The sequence below is a fragment of the Aplysia californica genome, unplaced genomic scaffold, assembly GCF_000002075.1.
Source record: "Aplysia californica isolate F4 #8 unplaced genomic scaffold, AplCal3.0 scaffold00001, whole genome shotgun sequence".
In the NCBI taxonomy this organism is placed as follows: Eukaryota; Metazoa; Mollusca; class Gastropoda; order Aplysiida; family Aplysiidae; genus Aplysia; species Aplysia californica.
The window spans coordinates 830677-858167 of NW_004797271.1; the positions used below are offsets into that span (position 1 = coordinate 830677).

The following is a 27491-nucleotide window of genomic DNA, read 5'->3' on the forward strand; positions in this document are numbered from 1 at the left end:
GGACTCAGGATAATAAGTGAAAATGGCACGCCTCATGGCACTATGCACTGTGATAGGCCATCAAGGTTAACCACTCGTTGCTCGCCATATGTCATAAACCCACCAAGGGTTCACGTCAGTTCATTTTAAGGTGGAGGGAGACCATTTTACTGATTGTAAGCCTTAACATGGGTCCCCATAGATTCTTCCCTGGGATCGTCGGTTAAGGTCCCGGTTCGCCTAAGATCCCGCATTTCTTTGCTCATGAGCACCGGGATCTTAGGCGGAGACTACTGTAATAGACTATTGAAGTAAATAGCCATTAGCAAAAATAAATGTTGCAATATTACGTAACACTGTTCACACAAATATGGGTGTAACTTTATAAAACTTGAACACAGAGCCAAAGTAAAAGAAGCAAAAATGTTGATATACATTCTAGGATTACATCTATGGTGGCTGTAGCTTCTTTGAAGCCCATTCTTTTGAAATAAACCAAAATAATAAAATATATCAGAACCCACATTCGGCATGAAAAGTGTAAACTCAGCTAGATCTAGATCTAGATTTCTATATATATATATACACACTTTGTTATACAATAAATCAAAGGCTTACATTTATAGTTTTGTTTGAATATACCTAAATATGAAAACTGTGTCTTTATGCACATTTTCAAAGTAATTTTGAGTAATTATTTGAAGTTTCCAGGTGTAAGATGAGGTGTACAATAACTACATATAAAAAAGTCACATTCACATAGACGTTACAAGCCTACATATTACGATGAACTAACCTGAATAGAGCCTCAACATTTATAATATCCAAATGGAATGAAAACTTTGTCTCAGTATAATCCAAACAACAAAACTGTCACTATAAGTATTTCAGGAGCAATCTCCAGCCATGATAATCTCCCTAACCAACACAAACAAATTATACACAAAAAATCAGCTGTTTGGAAACAAGCCATCAAATCTAGCATACGCGCCCACACAAACGCTACAAAATGAAAGTACAAACAGAAAAAGACCTATTTTCGGCATTTGCGACCATAAGTTTGGTTGATGTCGTGAAATATTAGTTTCGCGTGTATTTAATGAAGGCTAGTGTAGCGAGCCGGTGTCAGCGGCTCGCCGGCCAAACCCACTTCGCGCTGAGCCGCTGCCACCGGCTCACCGGACATGAAGAGTTAATTTGTAACAGAAATGAAGATAATATTCGTGTTTAGCGCATCAATATAGAAAATGGACATATAAGTTAAATGTGAAACAGGAGGGAAAGTAAAAGAATACCTCAGCTTTTTTCACAACCTTTTTGTGATTTTCTTGAATTATTATTCAAGACAAATGGTAGGTCACTGTCGGGAGATGTTTACATGTTAAGATTCCCATGCTTCTGAAATGTTTTTTTGTCAGTGCGTGCAAGTGCAAGGGTCAAGAATATAGTGATTATAAATTATATCATTGATTTCGTACATTTTGACATCCAGGTTATGGATATATATACGGTACTTGACCTACCGTCAATAAACACTGGAGCCAGAATATAGGGATCATATCATTACCGGTAGTAGGCCTACTTTTTTTTAATAACTTTTTTTACTTTCAAGCTATAGATTTTGTTTTGCTTCATCTTGAAAAGATTGCTATCAGGCGACTGATTCAAGTATGTTCTATGATGTTTTTGTTTCAGAAATCAGCAATGCTTGAAGGCGAAAGTTTTGAAGCAGACCTCGTGTAGTCCTCCTGAGATGATTTTGTTCCAAAAATGAGTGAAGTTGAAAGTTCTGAAGCAGACCTGTCCTTCTGGTGATGAGACACTGTGAAAGCTTCTACCTCTGAGAAAATGTTTCCTGTAAGTTTGTTGAACAATTCCATACCTTTGTCTGATCAGGCAAGTTTGGAGCCGTCTGGCCAGATGTACCCAGCACCTCCTCACAGTCACAACATGTTTCCCACAGATACTTTGAGTCATCCGGACAGATTAAATGAGTGGACAACAAACTATGCCATCTCCCAGGTGCTCATGACAATGGGGGATCCGAACACATGCCCGCCGTACCCTGTGTCAAACTGCACGCCATATAACGGACATGCACAAATGGAGGATTTTTCTCCCTTAAACTTAAACTTTCCATACAAGGAGCAAACAGAACAACAACCTCAGCTGGACAGACGAGGGCAGGTTCTGTTTCCTCTCGGGGAAGGAGAGAAGGAGGTGACAGAGATACAACCTCCTCATGTGGATAGACAACATGCTTCTCAGACCAGTGGGAGCCGGCAAATTGATGTGCCAGCTTCTCAGAGTAAAAAGAGAGAAAGAAAAAGAACGGCGAGCCAGGCATACGCAGAGCGTAAGAGGTGCAGTAACACAAATCAATGTTATATCAACTCAAAAGGAACAGAAGTATTACCGAGGGTGTTTGATTCAGAGTTTGATTGTGCTTGTAGCAAGGAGTGCATGAAGAAAGTGAGTGTTGAAGATAGAGAGAATTTGTTTTCCAAATATTGGAACTGTGGTTCTTTTGAGGCTCGAAGTGCAATTATTAATTATTGTGTCAGTGAGGAGAATGTAGCTAGACATTATTCAAAAAGTGAAACAAAGAGGAGAACCAAAACACGACGATATGTCATCTCTGGGGTGGAGGTGTGTCAGAAGGCTTTTCTTCGGACTCTGCAGATTAACGAGTCTCGTGTCGCGACCTGTCTGCGGAAAGTGACAGACCCAACAGCCTCTGTGGGTGACCAGAGGGGGAAGAGGGGGAAGCACAGATTGGCTCTGGAGGAGAGATACCAGGCTGTGGTAGAACACATCCACTTGTTGTCCAAAGAACCCAGACAGGGACACAAGAGAAAAAACTTGCCAAGGTTATTCGACTCTGACTTAGAATGTTGCTCCAGGAAGTGTTTAGAACGAGTGAGTTATGATGAGAGAAAAAACTTGTTCATCAAATATTGGGAATGTCCTTCATTTGAGGCTCGCAGTGCAGTTATTGTCTATTGTGTGAAGGAGGAGGAAGTGCGCAGACATTACTCGAAATGTGGATCTAGAAGAAGAAGCAAGACAAGAAGATACCGTATTGCTGAGACAGATGTGTGCCAGAAAGCATTTCTGAAAACTCTTCAGATCAACGAATCCCGTGTGGCCACCTGTTTGAGAAAGGTTAAAGACCCATCGGCATCGGTCAGTGACCAGAGGGGTAGCCGTCTGACACAAACTGACCACAGAGATAGCCTCAGTGGACAAGACAAGTTGTCCCAGGCTAGGTATACATCCATTTTCCAACACATCAACTCTATGTCATCCCAGGCAGACGAGAAAAGCTGCACTGACCCCCAAGCACTGTCTGTACAAGTTTCGAACACGTGCCAAATGAGAGGGACCACTGAGAACAACAATCAGCTTTTACATAGGACGGGATGGATGGGGAGGGCTGGGCAGTGAGGGGGGGGGGGGGGGGGCTATACAGGGAAATGGGGGGGGGGGGGGGGCGCTATTCAATGAGAAAAGGGGGAAGGGAGCTTGTGGAATAATGTACATTACATAACACTTCTCTTTTTACTGTTAGGTAAAGTATCGGGATTAAGACAATACCTTTCTTTTACTCAGTAGTCCCTTTTCGGTTACTGTGTACTAGACTAGAAGACAAAAATAAAACAAAGAGCCTTTTCCGACATGCGTTTCGTCACTCTCTCTAAATCTGTTAGTCCCCACAAACCGAACAATATTATAATATTATATGGAAGCAGCGGTTGACAATGGTATATTATTATAAGTGTCATTTCTTTACTTTTTTAGTCATGGCTGAACACGACACGGATATTAACGTTCATAAGGCCGGTGAAACAACAGTTCATCGCCGCGTGTCTTTACCCTCGCCGAAGCCCTTTGATGGGAAGACAGAATCGTGGCCACGTTGGAGACAATGTTTCAACAGGTTTCGTTCTTGCACAGGTCTGCTGAACAAGTCACAGTCAGAGCAGGTCAGTACTCTACTGTACACTATGGGGGAGGTAGCCGACGACATCCTCACGACTTTATCAGTCGAAGAAAGCACCGCTACATACACAGAAGTGATAGAGGCATTTGACACTCACTTTGATGCACGCAAGAATATCATTTTCGCTCGTGCAAAATTCAACAAACGCACTCAGTTACCGGGACAGAGTGTCAATATATTCATCCAAGACTTGCACAGGTTCGCAAATGACTGCAGCTATGGAGCCCTCAAAGATGAGCTCATAAGAGACAGAATAGTTGTCGGAGTAAGGGACGATGACCTGTCCAAACAGCTCCAATTGAAGCTCAAGCTCACCCACGACGAGGCTATACAAATAAGCCGACAAGCTGAAGCTCGTGATGAAAGCCAGACACTCGTGCAATCTCGAGTTGAGCTAGTCACAACAAAACCACACAACATGTGTAGTGCGTCGGGTGCTTCAAGGCATCTGCACAAACCATACACTCCACACACAGGTTCCAAGAGACCTTGTGGATACTTTGGTCGCCTCCCTAGCCACAAACGAGACGCCTGCCCTGCCAAGTAGGGTTGGGTCGGGCTCGCAAAATTAGCGTCCGCGAGTAACGAACTACCCGCTGGCACTACCCGCAAACGAGCGGACGGGTAACGAACCGTCCATTTGTGAACAGTAGTTCGCTTCTCGCTACTCGCTACACATCGGGCAGAAACAACAGTTCGTTTAGCGAGCGGGCGGACCGAGAGACTCCATGCATTCGAGCGGGCGGGCGGACGGACGGGAGCGACTCCTTCCATTGTCTACAACTTACAACCCCCCGTCCCCCCCCCCCAAAAAAATTAATTAAGAAATCACCCTCCTGCCTCACATTGTAGCTAGGCGTTCATGGCGAAAATTTCCGCCCCCCCCCCCTCCCCCCCGGCCTTTGCGATAATTGGAACGTACACAGTGTGCCCCACGCACGAGGTGAAAGGTTACACACATAGTACTACGTCACCAGCCTTTCTCACTCCCTGTGGCACCGCATGTGGTTTGAAACATTAGTCCTAATTAACAAACAATAGACGACGGGTCTAATCTCGCGTCGAGTATCTCGTCTGCTTGAGTTCGTCCATTCGCCCGCCCACACAATGAATAAAATTGTGGAGCGGACCCAGAAAACGAACTGACTTGAGGCTTGAGGTCCGCAGTCCGCTCGCTGAGAGAGTCAAATTGTGGAGCGGACCCAAAAAAACTAACTGTCTTGAGGTTCGCAGTTCGTTCTCATGGCCGTCCGTTACCCGCTCGTTCTGACTGAGTCCGCGAGTAACAAACTCGTCCGTCCGCTCGCCCCAACTCAACTGCCAAGTCTGCAGTCTGTGTTTCCTGTGGCAAGAGAGGCCACTATAAAACAGTTTGCCGTAGTCACCCCAAAGTTCAGGAAATAGCAGTCAACTCTTATCACGTTGCTGAGGCCCCAGATTTTTAGGTTCCATCACTGGGAAGGAAGTTGACAGCCTAGATGAGTAGTCTGCTATCATCAAGTTGAATTCCGTTCCAACAAAATTCAACTTGATACTGGTGATGCGATCTCTGTCATCGGAGACAGAAGTGTGGACACTAGTCAACCTCTCAATAGCTGCAGCAAAATTCTAAAAGGCCCTGGGGACACAACTCTGTCTACTCTTGGTATCTTTGAGGCTGATCTAAAGTTCAAAGAAAAAGCCATGAAAGAGACAATATTCGTTGTAAAAGACCAACCGAATGCCCTACTCTGCAGGTCAGCATGTGTAAAGCTGGGTCTCATTGCCAGAATCAATGCAGTCCACGAGACATCTTCTGATTTCAAAAGAGAGTTCCCTGATGTCTTCAAAGGACTAGGACAACTGAAAGACCCATACATGATCAAGCTACAAGAAGGCGTTGATCCTGTGTGCTTGTACCCAGCACAAAACGTAGCACCACACCCTCTACTGCCAAAAGTCAAGACGGAAATTGACCGAATATTGGCTGAAGGCGTGATCTCGCCCGTAACTGAGCCCACAGAATGGTGTTCCGGCATGGTTGTTGTGCCAAAGAGAAACGGCTCAGTTAGAATATGCGTGGACCTCACCAGTCTAAACAAGGCAGTGCGACGAGAAGTCCATCCTCTTGCATCCATAGACGAACAGCTTGCCAAGTTTGCAGGGTCTACAGTATTCACTAAGCTGGATGCGACAAGAGGATTCTGGCAAATCCCTCTCCATCCAGACTCCAGAAGGTACACTACCTTCATAACACCATTTGGGAGATTCTGCTTTAACCGTCTTCCTTTCGGCATATCCTCAGCCTCAGAAATCTTCCAAAAGAAAATGTGTAACATTCTGGACGGCCTTCCAGGTGTCATTTGTCACAAAGATGACATTCTCATTCATGCATCTGATCAGGACACTCACACTCACAATAAGTGAGTTAGACAAGTCTTGAAGCGTCTCCAGAGAGCTAAGGTCACTCTAAACGACAAGTGTGAATTTTCGCAGCCATCAATCAAGTTTCTCTGGCACATCGTGAATAACACAGGCCTCAAGGTAGACCCAGCAAAAATGGACGGCATTCGAAAGTTCCCTCAGCCCAAGAACGTCACTGAGTTACAACGCTTTCTGGGTATGGTGAACCAGATGGCAAAATTCTCTCCTGACTTGGCTACTGCAACGTGGCTAAAAAAAAAAAGACTCATTGTGGACCTGGGGAGAACATCAAGATGCATCTTTTCAATGCACCAAAGATGGCCTCACCACAACACCAATACTGGCACACTACTCGCCTGACTGGGAGACTATTGTTGCTGCAGATGCTTCCATGTCTGGCCTTGGGGCAGTACTTCTACAAATACAAGATGATGGTTCTCGCAGACCTGTCAGCTACATCTCACGAGCTGTGACAGATGCAGAAAAGAACTACGCAGTCATCGAGAAGGAAGCCCTTGCAGCAACATGGGCATCAGAACGCTTCAGTGAATACATCCTTGGCAAGCAGTATACACTGGAGACTGATCAAAAACCCTTGGTCCCTCTTCTCTCTGCCAAGGAACTCCACAAAATGCCATCAAGGATCCAACGATTCCGTATGAGGCTGATGCGCTTTTCACCAAATGTGCTGCATGTTTTGGGAAAGCATCAGATCACTGCGGACGCACTTTCTCGTGCTCCGACAAATCTGCCATCAGATGCAGAATCACTCTTTGTAGACGAAGTGGCAGACTTCGCACAACAGGCTATTGATAGCCTCCCTGCTTCACCACAGAGACTTCAAAATATGGTCTCCCAGCAGAAGAGGGACTCAGAAACGTCGGAAGTCCAGAAATACTGTACCAGAGGCTGGACAGCATACTTGCCTGAAAATACACTTCTGAAACAGCATTGGACTAATTGTCATTATTTCAGCATTGTGGATGATATCCTTTTGTTTGACGATCGACTTGTCATTCTACAAGTTTTGAAAATGGACATTCTCAGTCGACTCCATAAAAGCCATCTTGGCATCACGAAGTGCCGAGCTCTAGCTCAAACTTCAGTCTGGTGGCCAACAATATCAGTCAGATTGCGGACATGGTGAAGAAATGCAACACTTGAGCAAAACTTCGTCCTGTCCAGAAGGATCCTCTGCTCCCTTTCTCGTTACCAGACCGGCCTTGGTCTCGATTGGCCATGGATGTTTGACGTGAAACGTCAAGCTTACATCGTCATGGTTGATTATTACTCTCGTTGGGTAGAGCTACGCTTACTCAAAAAGCCCAACAGTGTATTCGTTATCAATAAACTCAAGTCCATCTTTGTCACTCATGGCATCCCAGAGGCAGTCGTGTCCGACAGTGGCCCTCAGTTTTCAAGCGCCAGCTTCCAAGCTTTTGCAAAAGAGTTTACTTTCATTCAAATCGCCAGCTCTCCAAGATATCCTCAGAGCAATGGTGAGGCAGAAAGAGCAGGACAAACAGTGAAGCTTCTCCTCAAGAAAGCCAACGATCCGCACACTACCCTCCTGCTATACCGGGCTACTCCTTTACAAAATGGGTATACCCCAAGTGAGCTCCTCATGGGAAGGAGACTCCAAACCAAAGTCCCCATTATGCAGGACAACTTACATCCAAGTTCTGTTGATCTACCCTGTATTCGTCAAAGGGAGGAGAAGAGGAAAGAGGTCATACGGCTGCAATACAACAAGAGACACAGTGTCAAATCTCTTCCAGAACTTCGCCCCGGTGATTCTGTCCACATTCGAGACCTAGGCCGACCAGGCATCGTTGACAACAGACACCCCAATCCGCGCTACTACACAGTGACCACTGAAAAAGGGAGCACCGTCCGCTGCAACAGAAGTCATCTCGTGGCTACCCCAGAGCCCACTACAACACCAGAGCCCGGGGACAACACACCGTCTTCGACACGGCATCCTGACACCCCAAGCCCTGCTCGGGAGTCAGCGCAAATGCCGGTGGCCCCAACAGAGACACCCCATGTCAGCCGATACCGCAGAGAAATCAGAGTACCAACGAGACTAGACCTGTGACCCAGTGACTGTGTGACCTATATTTAGCTCTGTGCTCTAAACTCAAATCCAAGTCTCAAGAACTCTTTAATTAAGTGTTGTGAACAAGTGAAACTTATAGAGATCTATTAAAATAGATGATTAAGCACTGGGACAATGACTTCGAGGGGAGATGTTGAATAATGTACTATACCTAACACTTCTGTTTTAACTGTTAGGTAACGTATCGGGATTTAGACAGTACCTTTCTTTTACTCAATAGTCACTTTTCGGTTACATTGTACTAGAAGACAAAAATAAAACAAAAAGCCTTTTCAGACGTGTGTTTCTTCACTCTCTCTAAATCTGTTTGTACAAATCTGTTTGTACCTACAAACTGAGTAATATTACCGTACAGGGCTGGCTTCACAATAAGGGGGGAGGTGGGGGGAACTGTGGAGGGGAGAAACTCTTTGGTTTGAAAAAGAGACAGATTTATTTGTCTTAGACAGCCAAATGTATTCTCTTCAGTTGTTTTCTTTCATATCTGATACATTTTCTCTCCCTGTCTGTCGAGTTGAAAGGGCAAAAATGTACCTTTATGTAAAAAAAATTTACTGCCAACCCCTACCACTACAACTTCCAGAAATAGAGTGTTTGACTGATTTGATCTAAAGTTACACCACTCGTTAATGTTTCACACCTCCACATAATTCAGGAGTCCGGCCGCATTATCCCAGCCAGTTTGGGTTGAGTGAGTGGGATACAGTATCACAATCACAGCAGTCGAAAATACCCAATGAAATAACCTCCCCTCTCAGGAATTTGAACTTGAGAACTTGCATCTTAATCTTAGTTGTGCCACAGCCAATATCCTTACTATTACTCCACATCTTGTTACTTAATGAACTGGTTTTTAATGTATCGAACATTCTCTAATGACCATCTGTCCAAATGACGATTTTGCATTTAACTGCTTACATTGTGTTTATCTTTGCGTTTTTTTTCACCATTGAAGACAACCATCTGCCCAACGTGGCCGCTATAGTGCGCCAACCAACAGCCCTAAAAATAAAAATCTGTCCAAAATGACCTAGCAAATCTCTCATTGTCCAACACACCCATTTATAAAAGGGAGTGCTTATTTAGGCCACATATGGCCTAAATAAGGTAAGGGAGGGGGGTTTAGCTTATTTAGGCCACAGTGGACTGTGGCCTAAATAAGGTAAGGGAGGGGGGTTTAGCTTATTTAGGCCACACATGCTCAAACTACCCTTTTCAGGCAACTGAGTTCCTTCCACTTTCATAATGGTGCACCTTTCTCATTTAGTTTAGTACAGTTTTGTCTCAGTGTACAACTTATAAATCATAACCATAATGAATATTGTAAAGAACAAAGCACAAAACGCAAAATTTTGCTCAATCCCAATGGTTTGAATGAGGGCCAGATTTTTCCTTCATGGAGGGGCAAAAGCTAGGCTACCATTTTGGCACACTTTGGTCAAGTGAAAAGGTCAAATCCTCCGAATGGACTTCCGGGTTAAATTTGGGGTATAAAAAGTGTGTACACTACGTGGCTGAGTCAAAGTTACACTATCTTTTACTGAGTGACACTCTCTCGTACTGTCTCGTAGTAGTACATGTAGGCTAGTAGGCCTAGTAGTAGTAGTAGCAAAGATCGTGTAGAGAATATTTGGTAGTAGATTCTATCTAGTAGGCAGTTTAGTGAACGTGCTCGCAGCAGGGCGAATCGGCCTCGATAAGCCCCGTAGACTTTTGTGATCGGCCACGAAGCCTCGTGTGTTGATGGGTCTAGATCTAGATCTAAACAACTCAGTGTTATTCGCACTGCCACATCCAACAGGCCTAGATCTACATCTTTTTAAAAGGAAAAGAAAGATAATCAAAATGGTTGAATTCGCGTGAAAATCGATTCGGTAGAACTAGAACTATTAAAATTTGCTTCTGAAAACAAGGCAATTTTTATATGAAGGCCATTTTTATAACTCGATGAAATAAAAACTACTGGCTGTGTACTGTGTTATTCTGTATAAAAATAAATTATGAAACTTCAGGACGTATTATTATTTTCCAGCATCTTTTGACGCCTGAGCTGTAGAGGTTGAAGTTTTCACAACACTAATAGATTTAGTAATAGGCCAGGTAATAGGGCTTTCCGTAAAAAATGCATAGATCTACAAAAGCCGAACCACCGAATCGACCGAGCACCTCGCTCTCCCCTGCACACTGTGATAACGTGTTGCTTCGGTATCGCATTATTCAACTATTAATATGTGCGGCTATGGCAATTGGGATGTACTGACTGACAAAAAATTCAGTTTTGTTTTTATTTTACCATATATTTGATTTTAATAGTGCAGGCGATAGCAAGATCTAGATTCCCTGTCTAGAATCAGTAGTAGCAGGCCTATGCTAGAAGCAGCCAGAGAGCCTACAACTGCTAGATCTAGATCTAACTTATTATTGCTATGCCTTTGGGCTTTGAAATTGAAATAAAACGAATTGCACAGTTCTAGTTACTTTTAGATTCAGCAAGTAACTGTATTTCCAGAGTTAATAATAACAAATCTCAGCATAACAATCACTTTTACTTTTATTAGAATAATTAGATCCAACTTTTTTTCTAAAATCTGTTTTGCGCAAACTTAAGATTTTCTCTACTTGTAGAGCACAGAATTTACATTGTAAGCCTCTGCTCAGTCTTTTAGTATACATAATAAAATACACACACACACACACACACACACATATATATATATATTTATACATATATTATTATATATATATATATATATATATATATATATATATATATATATATAGAGAGAGAGAGAGAGAGAGAGAGAGAGAGAGAGAGAGAGAGAGAGAGAGAGATCTATATAATCATTTTATGTTGTTTTCGGGATATTTTTAAAACTCTTTTTTTCAACATGTCATAAAATCAAATTGTGCCATTTTCTTTGAAAAGAATAGCATTAGCAGTGGACTTTTTAGACAGCGAGTCTCTGATTCAATATTTTAAAAAAAATATGCTAATCAATGAAAATTGCAAATTGATAATAGTTTAGTCCTGAAGAGGATAGGTGGACTCCGGGGTCTGCAAAGCGAAATACTAGGTTTTAGGATGTGAACCCGGGAGTCACCGTAGTGAAATAAGGTTTGGTTTAAGTAAGGATTGGTGGACCCCGGGGTCAACGTAGTGATAAATAAGCAGGTTTAAGGTGGACCCGGGGTCTACCTAGCAAAATACTAGGTTTTACGACAGGTGGACCCCGGGGTCACTGTAGTGAAATAAGTCGATTTCTTTAAAGATTGGTGGACCCCGGGGTCAGCGTAGTGAAATAAGTAGGGTTAATTTTAAAAGGATTGGTGGACCCCGGAGTCACCATAGCCATAGAGGAATAAGAAGGTTTAATTAAGGATTGGTGGACCCCCGGGACACCTAGATTAAACCTACTTATTTTACTACGGTGACCGCAGGTTCCACCTATTCTAAAAACCTAACTAGCATTTCGTTAGGTAGACCCTGGGGTCCACCTTAAACCTACCTATTTCACTACGTTGACTCCAGGGTCCACCAATCCTTAAAATTAAACCTAGATCTACATGTACTTATTTCACTACATTGACCCCAGGGTCCACCAATCCTTAATTAAACCTAGATCTACTGATTTCATTACACTGACCCCGGAGTCCACCAATCCTTAATTAAACCTATATCTACTTATAATTTCACTACGTTGACCACAAGCTCCGCCAGTCCTACTATAAAATAAACTGAGATCTACCTATTTCACTATGTTGACCCCTGGGTCCACCAATCCTTAATTAAACCTATATCTACTTATAATTTCACTACATTGACCACGAGCTCCGCCAGTCCTACTATAAAATAAACTGAGATCTACTTATTTCACTACGCTGACTCCGGGGTTCACATCCTAAAACCTAGCATTTTGTTAGGTAGACCCCGGGGTCCACCTATCCTTTTGGCTAGATAGACCCCGTAGTCCGCCTATCCACTTTCTTGATAATAACTGAAAACAATACAAGCCAGTTGTCATGAATAGTGAAGAAAAATGATGGAAAAAAAAAGACAATGAGGTAGACTATAATTTATCAAAAAAATTGCAAGTGCAAGTGAAGATCATAAAATTTTTTTGTTATTTTCTGGTCATCTTTCCCGGTTTATAAAAAAAATTCAGTGGGCCTACTACTAGATCTATGTCTCTGAAGAACATTTTGCTTGCCTTTATTAGCTTTTTTCATGTACATGAAAGCATAGAATATATAGTTTCACACAAATATATATATATGCACAATACTTTGAAAAAGAAAGATAAGGTCATTGTTTTTTTACGGAATCCATTTTACGTTGAGAAAAGCGCTAAAAACAAGTTAAAAAATTTTAAGAATGCCCATAATATTAGTATTAGGAATCCGAAATTACTACCTAGTTGGCTTACTCTTTAATAACCATGAGCAGTTAAGAAGAAAAAAAGACAATGATATAGGATTTGTCTAAATATGACCATTAGCAATAAAGATTTTGCCCATTTTGTCCAATTATCCTTGCAGGTAAAATCACCCTGCACTGTACCTCAATAAGCACAAAAGGAATATTTCTGTGACTTTGTATAAAGGTGTGGCCTAAATAAGGTAAGGGAGGAGGGTTTAGCTTATTTAGGCCACAGGTGTGGCCTAAATAAGGTAAGGGAGGGGGAGTTAGCTTATTTAGGCCACCTGTGGCCTAAATAAGGTAAGGGAGGGGGGTTTAGCTTATTTAGGCCATATGTGGCCTAAATAAGGTCACCCTTTATAAAAATACATGTAGATTATTGTAAGCTTTTTTAAGTTTAGTATGCTGTGGGAGACCCAACTACAACAAACAAACCTTCCTTTTCCCCCCGTCCAAAATATTTTTTTTCAAAATAGTTTTTAATAGACCTTACTACAGTCTCAAGCTTGCGAACAGAAACCTGTTGGGACTTCAGGAGTGGAATTTTTTTTCCTTCATTTTCAGCTGACCTGCCCAACATGTCCACCTGTCTAAGAATAAGATGACTACTTTTCTCCTTGACAATGGGTGGTCATCTTAGACAAGTTTGGGATGATGAGTGCTGTGCTAATGAAAAGTCTGTATGCTTCTATCTTTACTTGGAGCTTTTACAAAATTTTCTTCAAAATATGGCACAGTGACTGACATATTTGTGATCAGCAGGTTACATGTGCATTGCTCAGTGGAGAATCAGTTCAGTTTAGTTCAGTTTCTGGCGGCTTTAGTGAACACTACAAATAGGTCCCTGCCTCAAAACGATTGCCTCACTCGCGGTCTTAAAAACAAATGCATTTGTTTTTTAATCATCACCAATTTCGTTTTACGAGGGGTAGCTTTTGCTCCTTCATGGGGGGAAATCTGGCTAGCCCTGATGACCAAACCGAACTGTATGGCATTTTGCTGTCTCATACAAAAGTCCTAAATTCGATTTCCATGTGGGGAGATTTTTACCAAGTCGCTACCTTAAGAGTTACAAAGTTCTATATGCTCAGTAGGGCCTACCTAGTTTTGAGAAATTTGTCATTAAAAATTTTGAATTTCACAACATAAGCTTTTTCAAATGCAACTCTTTTAAATATCTCAGAATGATCTTAGGATTTTGATAGAGCAGATAGAACATTGGTTCTTGACCTCGTGGCCTTACCAACTCAAAACAGCCAAAAATGTCTGATAGTACTTTGTAATTCTAAGGTAGCAAAGTGTCTTCATCTGTCTCCAGGGACACTATACTGTATTCTTCTCTGTCTCAACCTGGGTTAGCCCTGACGGACAGGGTTAAATCAGTTTGCCACCTAAATGATTTTTTTAGTGTGAAATAGATTGATGGAATACCACTCTTGAGGAGTGTCATGGTTAATTGTTTCTATTATGTTCCCTTGTTCGTTAAAAAAAATGATGGTTAGACATAAAAGAATATTGTTGAATGCATTTTCAATCCGTTTATTTTCATTGCGAAGAACGAAATGTATTCGATACTGTATCATGTGTATTGTCAAATTTGTTTATTTCCTTTATATGAAGAACTGCATAGTTTGTCATATATTATTATATTGTCAAGTCTATTTAGTTCTGTTGTAAAGAACACAACGAACATTGCACTTGTATTGTCAGATCGAATTGTACATCATTGAGGTGAAGTACTTTCACTTTCATGCTGTCTTCCTTCATAATACAGGACCATTGTTGTTGAAAAGAGCATTTTTTCCATTGTTTTTTCCAAGTTTTTGTTTCCTGATTTTGGATAAGGTTAGAGGCTAAGGCTATTACATCCCAAGCAAACCAGCTGCCTTGGTCACACAATTATTGGTTAGGCTCTTCACCTTGCATACGACATACAGTGCAGCCTCTCTATAAAAGACATTGTTGGGACCAGAAATTTTTTCCAATTATACTAAAGAGAGTTGTCGTGTATAGAGGCAACCAAAAGTTACTAATGATATATAAAAGGAAAAAATCAGGACCGGGGCACCATGTTGCTATAACAGAAAATGTCGTTAAATCGAAAGTTGTTATAGGCAGGCTGCACTGTAAAGGAATTTGAATCCCAAATTGAGCAGATTCAGGAGTTTTTGAGCAAATGTTTTTGTACGCTTGTTTATCTTCTCATCTTTCTTTCTGCTGATGCGCCCTGAACCTGTGACACCTCCCCCTGCCCCGCTCCAACAGAACTTGATGAACTTGATGTGTATTCACTTAAACATGTATCTCTGAGAAAACTTGTGAGTTGAATCCTCTCTTCCCAATCATCACAGATTTAGTAACACTGAAAACATTCTGAAGGATGTCACACTGGTTGGACTGGACTCAAACCAGAACCCAACCTTTGGTGTTTGCAAAATGAGTAGGCATACCATCATAAACTGTTCGTAATTTGAGGCTTTACAGCACAAAAGAGTGTCACTGGTTTGTCCTACTTACTGTCCCTTTCTTATTAAAAATTATGTTGGTTCTTTAGTCTGTCTGTCCCTCTTGCTTGCTCCCACCACTAACTGATCATTATTGTGTCCGTGTAAGTGTCTTTACTCAATTTAATAATAGCTTTGGAGCAGAGGTGACGTATTCTTTTCGCTTATATTCAAACATCTGTTCCCGAATATATAACAGCCTGATTAAAAACTCTCACTCCAGTGATATGTGAGGCAGCGTGGTGGAATCAGGTTCTCGTCAAAATAATGAATTCTAAGAAAACAGTAGTTTTCTCCCTGCTTAACAATTTTTATCAAATTTTTGTTTTTTGGCTCAACACCTTTTATGTCCATTTACAAACACATTCCTTTGAGGATTTCATCGAAAACATTCATTTAAGGCACAAAAATATAAATTTACAGTTTCCATGGACTCTCCAGCTTTGGAATTTACCAAGCTTTGGCGGCCATTTTCTCGCTAATTTTACCTCTTAAATCAGGTGACCCCCATCTCATTCAATCCAAAATATCTCCACTTCTATTGAAGATGGATGGGTAATTTTTTCATTGAAAGCAAGACAAATGAACAAGCTTTAACAAGATGCCAATAACTCAATAAGCCCAAAAATTGACGAGAGCCTGATTCCACAGCGCTGCCTCACATATGAATGTGAAGCTAGGATAAGGAGACAACAGTGTGTTACTGGATGGTGTTTGTGTGTGTGTGTGTGTGCGTGTGCGTGTGTGTGTGTGTGTGTGTGTGTGTGTGTGTGTGTGTGTGTGTGTGTGTGTGTGTGTGTGTGTCACTGTATGCTATGTGTGAGTGTTTGTGTCACTGGGTGATGTATGTGTATCACTGGATGTGTGTGTGTCAGTGGCACTGTGTTTTTGTCACTGGGTAGTGTGTGTGTGTGCATGTGTACGTTACTGCCACTGGATGATGTGTGTGTTTGCACTAGGTGGTGTTTGTGTGTGTGCACTAAGTGGTGTGTGTGTGTATCACTGGAGTGTGGTGTGTGTGTGTATGCCACTAGTCACTGGTTGATGTGCCAGAAAACTGGGTGGTGTGTGTATGTGTGTATCACTGGATGGTATGCGTGTCTATGGGTATATATCACTCTGTGGTGTGTGTGTGTGTGTGTGTGTGTGTGTGTGTGTGTGTGTGTGTGTGTGTGTGTGTGTGTGTGTGTGTGTGTGTGTGCGCGTGTGTGTGTGTGAGAGAGAGAGAGAGTGATTGGATGATGTGCCAGAAAACTGTCGGATAAGATTGTTCCTTTCGTCTTTGTGCAAGCTAAAAGTTAAAAGCGTCTGATTACTTTGAAACTGAATGATGTGCATCCAGAGAATAGATCTATATTTAAGCAAACATTTCGCTTCTTAACTTACACAGTGAAACATTTGAAATACTGGTGCATTGGATAAGTGATTTGTCTCTGTCTATAGAAATAGGGCTAAAAGTAAAATGTAGTGTACCCATCATTTTTCGTGAGTGGTCTGTTTATAAAGAAACACCTATATTTCTCTGATGCTACGGAACTTCTTTAGGTAGCGTACTGTACAAGTACAAGGCCAATGACTTGATCTTACTCAGCTCTGGCAGAAAACTTCCAGGGATATCATGGCCCTGATGATGAGATCACCTGTCTAAGTTATGGTGGGAACATCTATCATAACCTTCGTGACGAACTCAGTGGTACACGATTCATGCCTCTATTGACACAAATACTTTGGAGATGATGGTTTATTTGGAACCTACCTGTCGTCCAGGCAAAAGTTTTTGTCTTTTTTTGTTAATATGAGACAGCGGAAAAGTTATAAGTGAGAGTTCAAGAGACAGAAATGTGAGGATCAGGGAGAGAGTCAGCAGGGACAGGTGTGAGGGTTAGGGAGAGGGTCAGGTTATAGAGACAGGTGTGAGGGTCAGGGAGAGGGTCGGGTTATAGAGACAGGTGTGAGGGTCAGGGAGAGGGTCGGGTTATAGAGACAGGTGTGAGGATCAGGGAGAGGATCGGGTTATAGAGACAGGTGTGAGGATCAGGGAGAGGGTCGGGTTATAGAGACAGGTGTGAGGGTCAGGTTATAAAGACAGGTGTGAGGATCAGGGAGAGGGTCGGGTTTAGAGACAGGTGTGAGGGTCAGGTTATAGAGACAAGTGTGGGGATCAGGGAGAGGGTCGGGTTATAGAGACAGGTGTGAGGATCAGGGAGAGGGTCTGGTTATAGAGACAGGTGTGAGGATCAGGGAGAGGGTCGGGTTTAGAGACAGGTGTGAGGGTCAGGTTATAGAGACAGGTGTGAGGATCAGGGAGAGGGTCGGGTTATAGAGACAGGTGTGAGGATCAGGGAGAGGGTCGGGTTATAGAGACAGGTGTGAGGGTCAGGGAGAGAGTCAGCAGGGACAGGTGTGGGGATCGGGGAGAGGGTCGGGTAAAAGAGACAGATGTGAGTAGAGACAGATGTGAGGGTCAGGGAGAGAGTCGGGTAAAGAGACAGATGTGAGGGTCAGGGAGAGGGTCGGGTAAAGAGACAGATGTGAGGGTCGGGGAGAGGGTCAGCAGGGAGAGATGTGAGGGTCAGGAGAGAGTCAGAGACATGTATGAGGCAGAGAGAGAGAGAGAGAGAGAGGGGGGGGGGCAGTCAGAGACAGGTATGAAGATCAGAGAGAGACAGAGAGACAGAGACAGAGATGATGGTCAGACCACAGGTGTGAAGGTTACAGGGAGAGAGAGAGAGGGAGAGAGAGAGAGAGACAGCCAGACAAGGTGTGAGGGTGAGAGAGGCAGAGAGAGAGAGACTGTCAGAGACAGATGTGTGGGAGAGAGAGAGAGAGAGAGGTATGATGGTCAGAGACAGGTGTGAAGGTCAGGGAGAGAGGGAGAGGGAGAGAGAAGGGCGTATGATGGTCAGAGAGAGAGAGAGAGAGAGAGAGAGAGAGAGAGAGAGAGAGAGAGAGAGAGAGAGAGAGAGAGAGCTATCTTCTGCTTCTTCTTCTCGATGGCATCACACTTGAAGTCTGGTATCTGTCATAAATTGGGCCGTCCTGCTCAGTTCATCTGTCGGCCCGTATAGCTTCTCTTGTTTGTAGTGTTAGTTGAGTTGGCTACGTTTAGAGACATGTAGAAGGGTCAGAGACAGGTGTAAGGATCAAGGAGAGGGCCAGAGACAGGTGTGAGGGTCAGAGAGAGGAGAGAGAGAGAGAGAGAGAGAGAGAGAGAGAGAGAGAGAGAGAGAGAGAGAGAGAGAGAGAGAGAGAGAGAGAGTCAGAGACAGGTATGAGGGTCAGAGAGAGAGAGATAGATAGAGAGAGAGTAAGGGCCAGATGTGAGGGTTCAGCAGAGAGAGTGGGAGATAGGTGTGACGTCGGTAGCCTAGTGGGTAGGCTACCAGACTCGGACTCGTAATCGTGAGATTGCAGGTTTGGGAGTTCGAGCCTCAGCTTGGTCCTTTGTTGTGCTCTTGGGAAAAGCACTTTACGTGAATGTCCCATCTGATTCGGTCCTTTCGGAGATTGACGTTAAACTCAGAGACCCCGCCTCTTAAATAACCTAATAGTGTTGAAAGGGGCGTTAAATCTGTCATACACCATTTCAGAGAGATAGGTGTGAGTGTCAGGGAGAGACAGGGACAGATGTGAAGGTCACCGTGAGAGACAGAGACAGGTGTGAGGGTCAAGTAGAGACAGAGACAGGTGAAGTGTATGGGTCACTGTTAGAGATAGAGATAGGTGTGAAAGTCACTGTGGTGAGAGATAGAGACAGGTGTAAGGGTCACTGTTAGAGACTGAGACAGGTGTGAGGGTCTCTGTTAGAGACAGAGACAGGTGTGAAGGTCACCGTGAGAGACAGGTGTGAAGGCCACAGTGAGAGACAAAGACAGGTGTGAAAGTCACTGTGGTGAGAGACAGAGACAGGTGTGAAAGTTACTGTGGTGAGAGATAGAGACAGGTGTGAAGGTCACTGTTAGAGAGAGAGAGACAGACAGACAGACAGACAGACAGACAGACAGACAGACAGACAGACAGACAGATGTGCGGGTCAGAGAGAGACAGATGTGTGGGTCAGAGAAAGAGGGCGGGAGGGGAGAGAGAGTGAGAGAGAGAGAAAGAGAGAGAGAGAGGGGGGATAAGGAGAGAGAGACAGAGAGAGTCAGAGACAGATGTGTGGGTCAGAGAGAGAGAAAAAGAGAGAGAGAGAGAGGGGGGGATAGAGAGAGAGAGAGTGCCAGAAACAGATGTGTGGGTCAAATGGTGTGAGGGTCTGAGGCAGATGTGAGGATCAGCGAGAGAGAGAGAGAGAGAGAGAGAGTCAGAGACAGATGTTAGAGTCAGAGCGAGAGAGAAAAAGGAGGAGAGAGAGAGAGAGAGAGACAGAGAGAGAAAAAGAGAGAGAGAGAAAAAGAGAGAGAGAGAGAGTCAGATGTGAGATAGAGTGAGAAAGACGTGTCAGGGTCAGTGAGAATTTTGAGGAAAGTCCTCAGATACCCAGTTACATGAGGTTCTATGATACTGGCATTCCAAATTTACAGAACTGAATTTGTTCAGATTTTATATTTGTTTTATTCCAGTGAAAACTAAAAAAACCAACAACTAAAAGATCTGTACACTGTACACAACGTGAAGGTATCCAAATTGTATTTAACTGACACCAGTTCAAGCAGAAACTTTGGGCATGTTTATCTGCAATCTATAGCACGAGATGAAGACAGCACAGAATCAGAATGGATGATCAAATAACTTGCGAGAAGGAAAACATAAACCAAATACGTTTCTAAAATGCATATATTTCCTCACTATCTGCGATAAAAAGTCTGTGCATCATATAGAGTACATATATATATATTTAATTAATACTAGGATAAAACATGCCAGCTCCGTAAAACGCTCAGAGAATCTATGAATAGGCCTACTTGTAGAATATACATGATGCACCAAAAAAAAAAGAAGAAAAATATTGGTATAATCAATGACGATATACACAACACATTATAAACATAAAAGTTCTCTGTGGATAAGAAGAACTATAAAACAGTATTTTCATTTTAAATTTTGCCTCCGACTTTGTAACCCTCAAATGTTGTGGGATAAAAATTACACTAAGAGAGTTTTATGGAACTAAACGAGAAAAGAACCTCTCAGACTGATCTCCCCATCAGAGAAATCTTGGTGCAACATACATTTGACTGAGGTTATTTTAAAAAATACAAGGGGGAATTAGTGGTTAACACAACTGGGTAAGGACAGCAATCTTGAAATGTAATATTTTGTAAGTAGTTCTGGCAATTGTGTGAAGCCTATGTAGTTTTCTTAAAATAAGGGTAATATGAACATTCTTACTTTTTCTAGACACGATAACCATGGCTCAGTATTTGAAAGCGCTGCAGTTTCAAAATGGGGATTTCGAGAGGTATGCCAAGTGAGATGCTGCAATCCATGCTCGAGAACGTTAAGGCAAAATGAAAGTGATTTATCATACATTACTCTGGCTTTTCTGAGAGAACAAGCATGGCAAGTTATTTATTTTACTCTGGCCTTTCAGAGATGAAACAAACTCCTAGTAACATATGAAAGCATCTGCATAAGGTAACCATTAACAGAAAATAATTAGTAGGAAAAACACAACATCTGAGGTTGGCAGGTGCCCTAGTGTGGTTTGCTCCTTCTTTTCTATCAAACATTTATCGTCCTTATCTCTCCTCTTTCTTTTCTTTGTATGTTACTCTCTAGTAAAACCTCTCATCTTTCCAACCTATATGACTTTCTTGTGTTGGAAGTTCCATAAATTCTGATTGAAGGTAAAGTAACTAACAAAGCACAACATTAAAAAAGAGAAACCAAATCTTGAAAATGACAAACAGTGACAAATTTTCGATTTAAAAAAAGGACCTTCAGTTGAATCCATAATATATATATATATATATGGTCTTTGATACATTTGTACAAATTAATAAGAGCAATGCTTATGAGAACATTTTCTCAGTTCCCTCTGTTTTCGAAGCAACCAATAGAAAGAAGACATTGTGTTCTAATATGTGTGAAATATTGACTCAGTGGATCTGATGTTGTGCACAACTAAAACTATATATACACTTTATCTTACTCTTAGACTGGGCTTGCTAATCCCTCAAGCATAATCAGCTTGTCAGTATTATTTCAAAGCTGTTATCTCATCAGAAATAACTATTGGGAAGCATTAACACAATCTAACCTTAAGCCTAACCTGTAAACAGTAAAACGTAAGTTGATGGTACATTAAAAGATAAGTCACAATTGAAAACATATTGACAGAAGACGAAAAAATCAAGAAACGCTTATGTTTTTCAACTGGTCTAACAGATTATCATTGCCGTCATTTCCTGAAATAAACTGATCTAGTGAATTGGAATTGGCGTATGAATCTAGAACTATCTTATCCATGTTCTGCTTTGATTTCACATGATCAATCTGTAAGCATATGAGCACTCGACGCATGGGCTTTCCAGCACCGTCTTTTTTTATCTCTTGTCCAAAAGTAAGAAATACAGAGGAATCTCTGTTGCCTATTGGATCAAATATCTGGATCAATTTCTGGCCCCCACGCTCCAGTATACAACTTGTGGACTTGTTGTCAGACACGAAGATGCGCGTCTTGCACAAGCGTTGAGCATAGAGTACGTGGTTCTTGACCATGAGGACAAGGCCTCGTTCCATGTTGTCCAAGAGTTGTGAGATCAACTTCACTTGGACCTCATCCAGCTGCTCCCCGCCATAGCACTGGTTCACAGAGGGCATCTCCAGCTGTTCCACCTCTCTGGGACCAAGCAACTCCTGGTCGAGAACGAATTTCTCTTTGAGCTTTTGCGGATCAGTAAAAAGACAACACCCTTGGGATGAAATGGGCCCACTCATCACACACAATTTCTGGTTGAAGCCATACCACAGAGAGAAATTGAAAGCAGGCTCATCTGCCACTGAGGGAATATTTGGGACGGCTGTGTTGTTCTCTCCCCTTTCCGCCTGCTGTACTGATGTGTAAGATCCAAAACTGGGCGTGTTTACACTGGGCATTGAGGGCATATTCTCTCCTGGGGATACACGCACTAGGTCACCATCTTCCAGCGACTTTAGATCTGATGGCAAACTCCCATTGGTCTCCATTTTCTCAACAGACGGGAACCCGGAAAGCCCTAATTCTGAGGGAACAGCTTCACTAGCAAAGATATTATGACAAAATTGTTCACTCTTGTCAACCGTTTGAGGAGGAAGGTCGTTCATCTCCCTCCTTTCCGTGGGGTAAGCCACGATGTTGAATGTTCTGTTATTCTCAGCCACATCCAGAACCACTGTGGGAATCTGGGGATTTTCCTGTTGCAGATGTTGTGAAGAGACTTGGTTCTGAGGATGGGGAGAAGCCGCAGCGAGAAGAAAATCTGTGTCATCCAGGGGCATGTGTGGAGATGGTTGGGATTCTGAGCCGGCAGATGTCGCTGGGCTAGACACATTGCTACAACTATCAGAAGAAAAATCTTTATCGAAGGTACCGGGTGAAGATTGAACAAACTGATAAACCCGATAAGGATTTGGGTCATTTGAACGGTGAAGTCTCTTTATTTCCTTAATCTCTGGTATTTTGTTGAGGGCACATCGAAGTCGTGTCTTCCACAGAGGATAATCAGGCTTATCCCCCTTGTTGAACTTGCCCGTGAGTCTGGCCCACTCCAGGAATATCTGGGAATCTGCTGGTGCCCACTCACGATTTTTGAAATGTCTCCAAGGAATACGAAACATTAGCTCTTGTTGGTTTTCCCATTCAACTCCTGGGCACTGCCCAATCATGCTGTTCAAGAAGGGAACAAGACGCTTGCGGGGCTCCCTTGCTGTCGCCATCTGAAAACAAACCAAATGAAATTAAAATTTTATCCAGCTCCATCGACACTTCATTAACGAGTGGAATGAGCTTACACTAAGGATGTTTAATCCAAAAACGGCAGTAAACTGAAAGAAAATAAATCCCCAATTTTTTCCTTCGATTTGAGCAGTCTCTATAGACCAAATACCTGCCTAAACCAAAGAAAATCCGGCTGTCCTGTATATTTCTACTTAAGTTTACACAAGTTAGGTTTTTGAGGGTCCAGTTTGGGGTCAGCCCGTGTTTTGGAGATTTTTAGAAACTTCCCTAGAAAATCATAGGTTAAATCGATCAGCGCATCAATATTACGAAGAAAATGGACAACTCCAGTAATTTATTTATTCAGAACCGTTTGTTAAGGTGCTTCCTCACCCTAACCCTCCATTATCCAATTCCAGAATTACGGTATGGCTAAACTAGGGCTAGTGTTTTTGCCAGAATTAATTAACCCCCCAATATAACACCGTTATTAAACCGAAGAACTTCGAGAAGTGGGCGGTTTGTTAACTGGGCAAGACCAGCGGTGCGGGTCAAATTTTTGTCAGATGGACTGTTGACAAGAGATTTATTGCTGATGATGATTTTATTCAGTTTTAAGTAAATCCAAACAAACAAGTATCAACATTCAAAAAGCACCTTGGCGATTTGAAGGCGCTCAAAATATACAAGTGGGATTCACTGCTGTTTTGTTGAGACAGACCCTTATTCCTTCACGTTTGTTTATCGCGCCAGCTCGTAACTTTAAATCCTCTCCCGTCGAGCCGTGGAACTTCGTACGAGGACAAACCGAACACGGCGGGTTCAGCGATGACGTCAGTCAGCTGAGCAAATCCATCGACTGCCCTCAGAGCGAATAGAGTATCCCTTGGTTGCCAAATTGGCCTCTGTGTTGCTTACAAAATTAAGATTGAGACTGTCTTGAGCACCACAGACACATGAGTTACTTTATCAGCAGTACGTATTTATCATTCAGCCTTTCTCTAAATATCATCAGAACAATTATTGTCAGCATTGCACTAATCTTTTTTGTTTATTGAATTTTAAGCCATCTATAGTTCCTGTTGGTATTTTTATCCATCGCTTTCTCCCAACTAATAACTTACCTGGCCCATTATATATGAGTCTAGCCGGCGAATAGAGGAATCGTCTAGTGAAGATATATAAGGAGAATTATAACAAGGAGCAATATAGGCACTCGGCTGTCAGAGTCTGGGCCAAAAACAATATATAGGCCTACCCCCTCCCTTTTCCTCTGTCACCCCAGCTAGACATCAAGTTCTATTTTAGCATTTGACACACTTCCCCACTTTGTTACAACAGTGTTCTGTGAACTGAAAAGTACGATGAAAAACGTTTCATTACATAATGATGGAAAACTGTTGTGTGCTAACTTTGTCCAGCTTTGTATAGTATCTGACTGTTGACTTGTTGATCTGCATGGGACAGCGTCACTAGTGGTACAGTACCAATTGACTCTTTAAATTGTCATCATACAGGACAGTTGAGTTCTTATGTCATATATTTACAGGTCGAGTGCACATCAATATTGTGTGCGGGTGTGTAGAAAGTACATAAGTCTGTGGTTAAAGTGGAGGGCAGGACCAGCAGTTTAAATAGCTTCTCATTATCAGTTTGTTTTCTTGCATAGAGACTTTATTAGTGTTTCTTTTTCTGTGCCGACCAAGTCAGGTTCTATTAATCTCAGTAACTTCCATCATACATTATTCATAATAATACTGTTTCTTGACACTACCATATTTCAGCTCTTGCACTTTCACTTTATATTAATAATGTTTACACCGGTGTGTGTGAGTGAGGGAGGGGGGGGTGGAGATGGCGAAAATAGGGGTATAAATGAGGAGGAGAGAGAGTGAGAGAGAGAGTGAGAGAGAGAGAGTATATGTGTGTGCGTGCGTACATGCGTCCGTGCATGTGTGTGTGTGTGTGTGTGTGTGTGTGTGTGTGTGTGTGTGTGTGTGTGTGCATGTGCGTTGTTAAGTGGGTGGGGGGAGGGAGAAAGAGTCGATGTGAATGATGGCCGGTCAGTTCTATAAATCACGACCCGCCACTGCAGACATCAAAACGTTTAACTGATTCAGACTAACGAAGCATCTGTCAGCAATCCACTGATCTTTCATGACCACTCACCGTTGGCCGTTGGTTTAGAAATCCTGTCTGGGCTTGACGTTCGAAGAAAGTTGTGTCGTCCTTGTGGCCTGCCGTAAGTTGTAGAAAACAGAGTGCACAAGCTACACAGGTCAGCACACGTCACGCATTGACAGAGACAGCAAAACCAGCTTGAGTCTGGATAGAGGAGATAAAACGATACAATGTACACTTTCCCAAAAATGTCCGGAGGCAAGTGAAATCAAAGTCAGTTGAAATGCTTGAAGCTCCATCCAAAACCCAGTTTATATAGATTCAGACCTTGACTTGTTCTGGACTACGCGTCATTTCCTCGACAAAACAGAAATTGAGGCAGGAAATCCTGCCGAAACTACAACCGAAACCTCCAAAACCGAAACCACCACTGACTCAACTTGCCTTACTGTCATTGGCTGTCATCCATCAGCTTCTAAAAATAGATTTAGAAACACGGAATTACCGAAACCGAAACCAAAGACTGGCTCAGCCAGGCCTGGCATTTGTTTAAAATTACAAATTAGAAAAACGCTGGAAAAGTCACATGAAAGAATTAGTTGAAGAAAAGTATTTTTAAGTAATCAAATCAGACACATTTTGAATATAACGCATTTTAAGCGAATTTTCTGTTCTACAAATTGTGTCTCTGTGAGAATAGTGCAGGCGAGTCTTGTGGCTATTCTCACCCGGTGCGCGTTCACCAAATTTTGCGTTCACCCCTTAGCGTAGGTTCACCCTAAACCACAGAATTCTACACTGTGATAACAGAAAAATTGTAGAATTCTGTGCCGTGAACAAACGTTCCATTACAACTGTAGCCTACTAAAAGCGTACAATTTTGTCTGTGGGCAGTGGAGAGAGAGAGAGAGAAAGAGAGAGAGGAGTAGCGCGAGAATTTCCGGGCAAAACAAAATGGCGACCCGCGTAGTTCGGCTCGATTCGAAAAGTTAAATAGCCGTAGCATCTTTTTGTAGACAACCAAATTAATTTACTTTTGTGTTTTAACATCGTTTTTAAACTTTGTTTTGGTCAATTTGATCTTCCACACCGATAGACAGTATTCAGAAAGAGACAGAGAGAGAGAGAGAGAGAGAGAGAGAGAGAGAGAGAGAGAGAGAGAGAGAGAGAGAGAGAAGAGGGGAGGAGTTGATCTTGCGAGAACTTCCGGGCGGGTGAGAATAGCCACTTTCGTCTCTGTCCAAATTGAAAAGGGTTCACTTCCTCCTGCTTTGCCCAGTTGCCCAGCATGACAGCCTTGGCTTACGTCACAAACAAAACGAAACCGTAACCTTAAACCTGGACACCTTTTGCGCTCACCCTTCTCCTCGGTCCATTTTCATTAGCTGGCATTCCATTCACGAACCACACTAGAGTCTAGAATCTGTCTAAAAATTATTTTTTTTAAAATAAACAAAAACCGAAACCTGCTGACTTGGCAGAAACGTATCGGGATGCAAAAACCTGCTTTTTTTGTTGCTATTTGCCTTCCACGCCTTACAATAACCATAATAATATTATAGATCTATGTATGTACCCTACAGGTGCAAAATAAAAAATGTTTGAATGTCAAAAAAATGTTGAGAATGCAAATTAGGTTTCCAATATGGCCGCCGAAGGCAAAATATAGGCATGTCACTTGGAAGACTGCATCTCATACACCTATTACTAATAGTATTAGAATTTTTTGCATGAAACTTTCAGGAACTATTCTTGAATACCTAATGCATGCATGTCCCAAACCTTCTGAAGTAGTTATTGGGACGAATTGTGAGTTTATATAGATGTTGAACGAGTAAGTGATGAACAACAACAAAAAAGATTTTAAGCAGCCTAATTAAAATTATGTATGCAAGAATCATATTTAAACTACAGTTTTCAAGATTTGGAGCCATTTTTGAGCGGTTTAGGACATGCACCATTATCTTGATAATATGTATTCAAAATTTCGGATGGATATCTTAAATAACAGTACTAGAGATCTAGTAAGTATAGGCCTAGTAAGTGAACCCAAAACATTGTTTAGAGAAAATGGACAAAAAAAC

The 27491-nt window shown here is 42.3% G+C and overlaps 4 protein-coding genes across 4 annotated transcripts in view; 3 read left to right on the forward strand and 1 right to left on the reverse strand.

The window, feature by feature from the left end:
• Positions 1-3426, forward strand: part of LOC101855758 — a 7622-nt gene extending 4196 nt beyond the window's left edge. The window contains exon 2 of the mRNA XM_005088907.2: positions 1675-3426. Coding sequence (XP_005088964.1) covers positions 1828-3426 — 1599 coding nt within the window. The 5' untranslated portion in view covers positions 1675-1827. The remainder of the gene's footprint in view (positions 1-1674) is intronic.
• Positions 3427-3782: 356 nt separating this feature from the next.
• LOC101855985 lies at positions 3783-6388 on the forward strand. The gene is made up of 2 exons (XM_005088908.1): positions 3783-4525; positions 5719-6388. The coding sequence occupies exons 1-2, from the start codon at positions 3783-3785 to the stop codon at positions 6386-6388; spliced, it is 1413 nt and encodes a 470-aa protein (XP_005088965.1).
• Positions 6389-6776: 388 nt separating this feature from the next.
• LOC106012495 lies at positions 6777-8483 on the forward strand. Its single transcript, XM_013085605.1, has 2 exons — positions 6777-7264; positions 7571-8483. Exons 1-2 carry the CDS (start codon positions 6777-6779, stop codon positions 8481-8483), a joined length of 1401 nt encoding a protein of 466 aa, XP_012941059.1.
• An 11476-nt stretch (positions 8484-19959) lies between these two features.
• On the reverse strand, positions 19960-25803 carry LOC101852128 (interferon regulatory factor 7). Its single transcript, XM_005088796.3, has 2 exons — positions 25456-25803; positions 19960-23285 (listed from the first exon to the last, which is right to left on the reverse strand). The coding sequence occupies exon 2, from the start codon at positions 23283-23285 to the stop codon at positions 21720-21722; it is 1566 nt and encodes a 521-aa protein (XP_005088853.1). The 5' UTR covers positions 25456-25803; the 3' UTR covers positions 19960-21719.
• Between the last annotated feature and the right edge of the window lie 1688 nt (positions 25804-27491).